This window comes from Colossoma macropomum, unplaced genomic scaffold (genome assembly GCF_904425465.1).
Source record: "Colossoma macropomum unplaced genomic scaffold, Colossoma_macropomum, whole genome shotgun sequence".
In the NCBI taxonomy this organism is placed as follows: Eukaryota; Metazoa; Chordata; class Actinopteri; order Characiformes; family Serrasalmidae; genus Colossoma; species Colossoma macropomum.
In genome coordinates, this window is record NW_023494785.1 from 14,563,906 (window position 1) to 14,570,254 (window position 6,349).

Below are 6,349 nucleotides of genomic sequence, written 5' to 3' on the forward strand. Positions count from 1 at the left end.
TTAAATTCTTCTTCTAATTCTTCCAGTAAGAAACAGTCTGATAAACACACCCACTTATGTACATTTTATATATGTATGTACGTATACATATATATCTATATTTATTTATTTATTTTTAATGGAGTATTGTCAGACTATAAGTGTGGATAAAATGGATAAAACATCACAGTGGAGCCTTTGAAATGTGATGGAAGGCTTTTTATTGTTTAGTGAAGTCCATGTTTATTGTTTGTTTGTTTTTTTTTGTTTGTTTGTCTTGACTTGCTGGTAGTAGAGAATTCAACAACTAAAAAAATCACAGACATAGATGATAGTGCTGTTGGTATGCTTTAATAAGAACATTGCATATTTCCGGCAGCCCTGAAGATCCACGTGTCCTCAGCCACACGGGACGTCCTGCAGGAGTTTAACTGCTTCCAGCTGGAGCTGAGAGGAGATGTGGAAATGAAGGGCAAGGGCAAGATGAGGACCTACTGGTTGCTGGGAGAGAACAAGATGAGTGAGTGAATGGAGCCAGGTGCAGGACCCACACAGTGCACTAGTGGACCACATGAAGACCCTCATGAAGGCTATCACAGCTGCCAGGACTCCTGTCCTCCTTTGCACACTCCATCACTCGCATCCCAGTACAACATGTTGTTGGAGTTGAGCTCTGACTTTTTGGGTTAATGGATACATTGACACGTTGTATGCCATGAACAGCACTCACTGTTGTTTTTGCTTTTATAAAGACCACAAAAGGAAGAGGAGGCCATGTTTCCAGCTGAACTGTATTCCTGATGAACATGTAATCCTGTTTAAAATCATGAGTAAACACATAGTCTTATTAGTCCCATGCTGTAGTAAATGTGTAATCCTGTTGTTTTAGAGGATTGTGGAGCACAAGACCAACTGAGCCTGGTGACCATTCGATATGACTGTGATTTAGATTTCAGGTGGCAATGGCTGTACTAGAATATTGGCCTATTTCAGTTTTGTGAAGTGAAAATAATGATCACACATGCTTTTGTAACACGAATTATAATTTGAAAGATGTCCTTGCACAGTAGTTCTTCACCTTGTAGCTAGCTGTTAAGACTGCTCATGGTACTTAGTTATTCTTTTGTCAGTAAATCAAAAGCATTTCTTATTATGCCAATTAGTCCACTGCAGGAGCTGTATATACTCAATAGTGAGGCCCTGAATTCCTGAATTTATCCTTGAGAACTGTTAGGATTTGGTAAGACAGAGCTCCTATTGGCTGTGTGTTTGTAAGAAACCTGCACCAGTTTCAGGCGTAATCTAGAACAGTCATGAGAACGCTATAGAATTTGGATGCATTATTTTGATTTGAACATAATAGGGCTCCAAAGATCAGGTAGTGATTAATCTTAGCAAAAGACTGAACCTGGACACTGATGAACAATGCTGCTGAATTTCTTTTTCACTTGGAGAATCCTCTGGCAATACTGAAGGGTAGCAGAGTGGACACTGGCTATGTGCTTTGACTTTGCTGTGTTTTTTTGTTTTCTAAGTTCATTTGAAATGTAAACTGTAGATCACTCTAACTATGCTTTAGCAAAGTGAATTAGCAGTTTATTTGAATATATTTCTATCTGAAATATCTGAAACACTTACCTTGTTTTTGCAAATTAGCATTTGTTTTATAAAAAGTGAAATGCCTTTGAACAATGTTTTTTTTTACCAGTTTGAGATGTGTTGACATTTAATTGTGGAATCTATTTTGGATCATAAAATATCCCACTGCAGTTTAATTCAGATGCATTTGTATAGTGCTTTTAACAACAGATGTCATCACAAAGCAGCTTTATAGAAATACAAGGCAAGGGAAAACTCTAAAAGAGCGAGAGGAAAAAACACAGAGGCTAATGAAATCAAGAGGGAGCCCGTCTTCCTAACATTGAGAGTTATAACAAAGAGAGCTATGAGAATAATGAATATAGAAGTGAGGTGAGCCTCAGTATTAAACAGAAGCATTCGGACTGACCAATAGAAAACCAGTGACTAAAAGAAGACTCAAAAGGGTTAAATCTGTTGGAATAGCAATTTAGATTCATAAACTGAATAAAGTAAATATATTGAGACAGATATACAAATGAGGTAAATATACTGAGAATATGTTAATATGCACATGAACAGGTCATGAAACCAGTACACAAGAGATGTTTTTGTTCCCTATTGAAATCTGCACTTGGATTAAAATGTCAGATCTTTCACTGAAGGTCAGGATTTTAATTGTACAAATTTAGTAAATGAACCTGGCTCATGTTAGAAAGGAAATGGTATAAAAACTGATTGCATATTTGCTCTGGGGGTTTTGGAGACTGTTCCTTTAGTGGGACTAAGATATCCTCTGTTATTCAGTGGAAGACTTAATCATTAGATCTTAAAAACTATTGGCGAGTTTAGTTTCATACATACCCCTCATTTAATTGTGTATTAATGATTTTCAGTGTATTCATTTGATTTTTAATAAGTAGCATTAAACACTGTAGCATTAGCCATCACTGCACTGTTACTTGCATGAAATACTGCAATTGGCATCTATAGTAACATAGTAATAACACCATTGCCCTGTTATGACATGTTCACCCCATGCTTTTTATTTAATATTGCAATGTAACTTTTATTTCTCAGAATTACAGCCGGAGGCAGGAGAAGGAGCAAGTTGGTGTAATCATAGCCTCCAAAATTGCAATCTTGGGCTCTCAGACATTACAGGTTGAAACTTTCCTCTCATGGTTTTGACTGACATATAACTGCAGCTCCATCTGCTGGCCACTCTTTTAGGAAATCAGAGTAGCTTTCCTACAGTGTGAACATGGGAATTTTAGAAATTGACTCAGACAGAGTTTGTACTGATTGTGTTTAACAAATAGTAAATACTATATTTAATAACACTGTCATTAAATCTTCTAAATAATTCATCCTGATATATACAGTAACTCAACATAATGAATTCAGGACACACAGCAGCAAACCTTTTTAAATAACACTTTTATGAGCTTCTCAAAAACATTAATGCATCACACTGAGGTTTTTCATCACTCAAACAATAAATGTGCACATGCGAAGGAGAAGTTTCTTTCCGGAAAATTAACTTCCACTCCAGATCTCAACACATCATTTTCCACTCATTTTCACCAGTTCATGCTGCTTTCTTGAGCTCTTCTGTTCTGGAAGGAGTGTCTCTCTGCAATTGCCTGTGGAACTTCTTCTGCAAGTAGTTTCTGAGAGGTCACTGGAAGTGAAGTGGCTCCTATGCTGCAAAGCGCTTCTTCAGTAAATACTTCAGTCTTCCCTTTCTTGGTGAACTGCTGGACAAGTGTGTGCATTTGTATGCTTTTGCACAGTCACATGAAGTGTGAAGATCATTTTCCGGTTGAAGAGCCACACAACAGCGAGCTGCTACGTCAGGGGGGCGCGAGCAAGACTCAGTCCTTGATTTCATACACTGTAATAAAGACAAAAAAAATCAGTTAAAAGTCTGGCTGCAAACACAGCAAGATATACAGTATTGAATTTAATCATACAGTGTTTATTTGGGTCCAGCTGGGATTATATGAACTATCAAAGCTACATTTATAGTTATTTGCCATGGTTACAAAAGAACTATTGTAGGCAAACTCCCACATATGACACCAAATGAAATTGCTGGTTGGAAAAATTATAAAAATATTAATCAACAGAAAATTGAAAGGATTTATTTTGACATTTACAGTTCACTGCTAAAAGTAATTTATTTGTAGTTTTGACCCTTACAGAAAGGATAGGTACTTTAACGTGATTATTTGTGACGTGTCTATAAAACACATGTTCACAAGTAAACACGTGACATAGATAAGATGTAATCACATGTGACCTGTTATGCCCTGAAATTTCACTTTATCACGTTATTAGCACATGATCCCAAGCACAGCTATATAGGAATCCATTTCATCATGTTATACCATTATATTACATGTATAAGGAGCACAAATGGATGAATGATGTGAGAAAATAACAGATGAAAAATAAGAATGTGCATCTCTCGTGAGAAGTCCACATTTTTAATAGTTCACAAGTGAAAGTTGTGCGATTTTTTTGTAAAATTAAAGAAATACACCCGTGAAACAGGATCAAAATAAATGAATCAGGTATCATTTAGAGTAATGTTTGTTGGTTGGGAAGACATCTGTTTTTCCTTCTGCAAACCCACCTGCTGCTCCTGTTCGCTGGGTCTTGGCTGTGGTTGGTGCTCCTGGAAGAACAGCGACTCCCTGCGGCGGACGCAGGGACTTTCCCCCAGGGTGATGAAGCCGTACGGGGTGGTTATTTTGGCTAGGTGGAGCAGAGACATCGCCGCTCTTGTCGCCGGGTCTGAAGAAGCGCAGGTGTGAGGCTCCATGTCCGCGAGGCCGAGTGCTGAGAAAGGGCAGCAGCGGCGGCTGAGCGCTCTGGTAGACCGCGGAGAGTGAGCGGAGGCCGGCAGCGTGTGGCGCCGAGGGCCGCCCCCTACAGAGCAGCCCCCAGGCCGCCCCGCCGCACACAGCGGTGGGATGGTGAACGGAGGCACACGGGCAGGAGTTAGCGCCATATCCCGCAGTGAAACATGCCTCGAAGCCACTGGTTGAATGTCCTGATAACCTGGAGGAGTCTGAAGGGACTTCCCTCGCTTAGCAACTGAGCTCGCCACACTAGGAGACTGAAGGTTCCTGATGATGCTCGCTCCTGGCATGTCCAGATGTTGTTAGAGTTACTGCTTTCCAGCTGTTTCTGTTGTAGTCGATTATGGTTGTTGGTTTTTAGTTATTTTAAACCGGCTAATACACTCATTTGAGAATTTCTAACACTGAGTAGCCGACTGGCAGAGCTCTTCCTTGCCAAATGAAGTCACTACATGGATGAAGCTCAAAATACCTTTTCTGCTGACGCAGGTGCGTAAGCCCCGCCCACAACGACTGGACTCCACCTGTAAGGTAAGGATCTCCGTCACCAGCAGCTGTGGTTTAGGCCAGTAGTTCTCAAACTGGTCCTTAAGCACCCCTAGACGGTCCACATTTCTGCTCTATGCCTAAGTTAGGTTGAAGGCAAAAATCTGGACTCTTGTGGTCCCTGAGGTCCGGTTTGAGAACCTCTGGTTTACGCTGCACTTCATCAAAGAGGACAGTAAATTGCTGAGAAAAACTCTACATATTTTCATATTTAGTTTGTACACTGTATGTCCAACAGTTTATAGGCACTTGCTCAGCCAACGTTTGTTCTGAAATCAAGGGTATTAATAGTTTGTCCCTCTCTACTTCAGTAACAGCCTCTATTTATCGAAGAAGGCTTTATATTAGGTGTTGGAACATTGAGCCTCAAGAGTATTAGTGAAGTCAGATACTGATGCTGGATGATTGGTTTGACACTTCATCTCATTCCAAAGATACTGGATGGAGCTCCATAACTGCAGAGAATGTATTTCCACTGCTCTACAGCCCAGTGCTGGGGGGCTTTATACCCCTCTAGTTAACTCTTGGAATTGGCCATAGTGACCTAAGGTTCTTGTGCAGCTGCTCCACATCATCCTATTCTATTGATAGTGCTTTTCTATGGACAAAATACAAGCTCTGTGTATGCACTTAAGCCTGAGTCAGCAATGGGTGCACCTTAAAATAGCTGATTTCACTGGTTACGGTCTGGATACTTTGGCCATGTATTGTATATGCGTGAAGGAATAGGGAACACTTTGAAACTCTTGTTTATTCCAATTTCAGGGAATGTTAACTAGTGTATTTGTTTTGAATGAACAAATGGAAATAATGTAAATTACCAACTAAGTAAAATAATAGTGGGAAGCTAAATGAAAGAATAGACTATTAAAAAAGATGGTTCTTCAAGGGTTCTTTAGTGAAGAAAATGGTTCTAAATAAAACCTTGAACACCCAAGGAACCCTTTGCATGATTAAAGGGTTCTTTGCATCCTGAAAAGGTTCTTCAGACTGATGGAGAATGTGCTGTAGATGGCTCTGTTCTTTTTTTGAAAAGGGTTCTATAAGGGCTCCTCATGGCCATGCCTCCTGCACTCCTCCAGCTGAGCAAGCCTACATCTCAAATATAAATAAAGAAATAAGTGAATAAATAAATATTTGAGAAAAATATACTAAATAATCTGTAGCCCTGCGTTTTTGTAAGTAATAATGTATCTGTCCTTAAATTTTAATAAGTGATGCTAATTTATCTGTATCTGGGTTTAGCTTTCTACTGTCTTGTTTAGTAAAAGTATCATGATCAAGAATAAACAATATCATTAATGCCTTCAGAGAAGCTACGTTGAAAAGCTGCTGTAGGCAACGTTAGCACTAATGCACTAATGCACTAAGTTTGT

The 6,349-nt window shown here is 39.4% G+C and overlaps 1 protein-coding gene across 5 annotated transcripts in view; it reads left to right on the forward strand.

Annotated features, from left to right (window-relative positions):
* npr1b (natriuretic peptide receptor 1b) overlaps window positions 1-2,328 on the forward strand; it is an 82,119-nt gene extending 79,791 nt beyond the window's left edge. For all 5 annotated transcript variants that reach the window (XM_036583539.1, XM_036583564.1, XM_036583534.1 and 2 more), the window contains one exon: window positions 359-2,328. In XM_036583539.1, the coding sequence (XP_036439432.1) occupies window positions 359-507 (149 nt within the window). In that variant the 3' untranslated portion in view covers window positions 508-2,328. The remainder of the gene's footprint in view (window positions 1-358) is intronic.
* The last annotated feature ends 4,021 nt before the right edge of the window (window positions 2,329-6,349 follow it).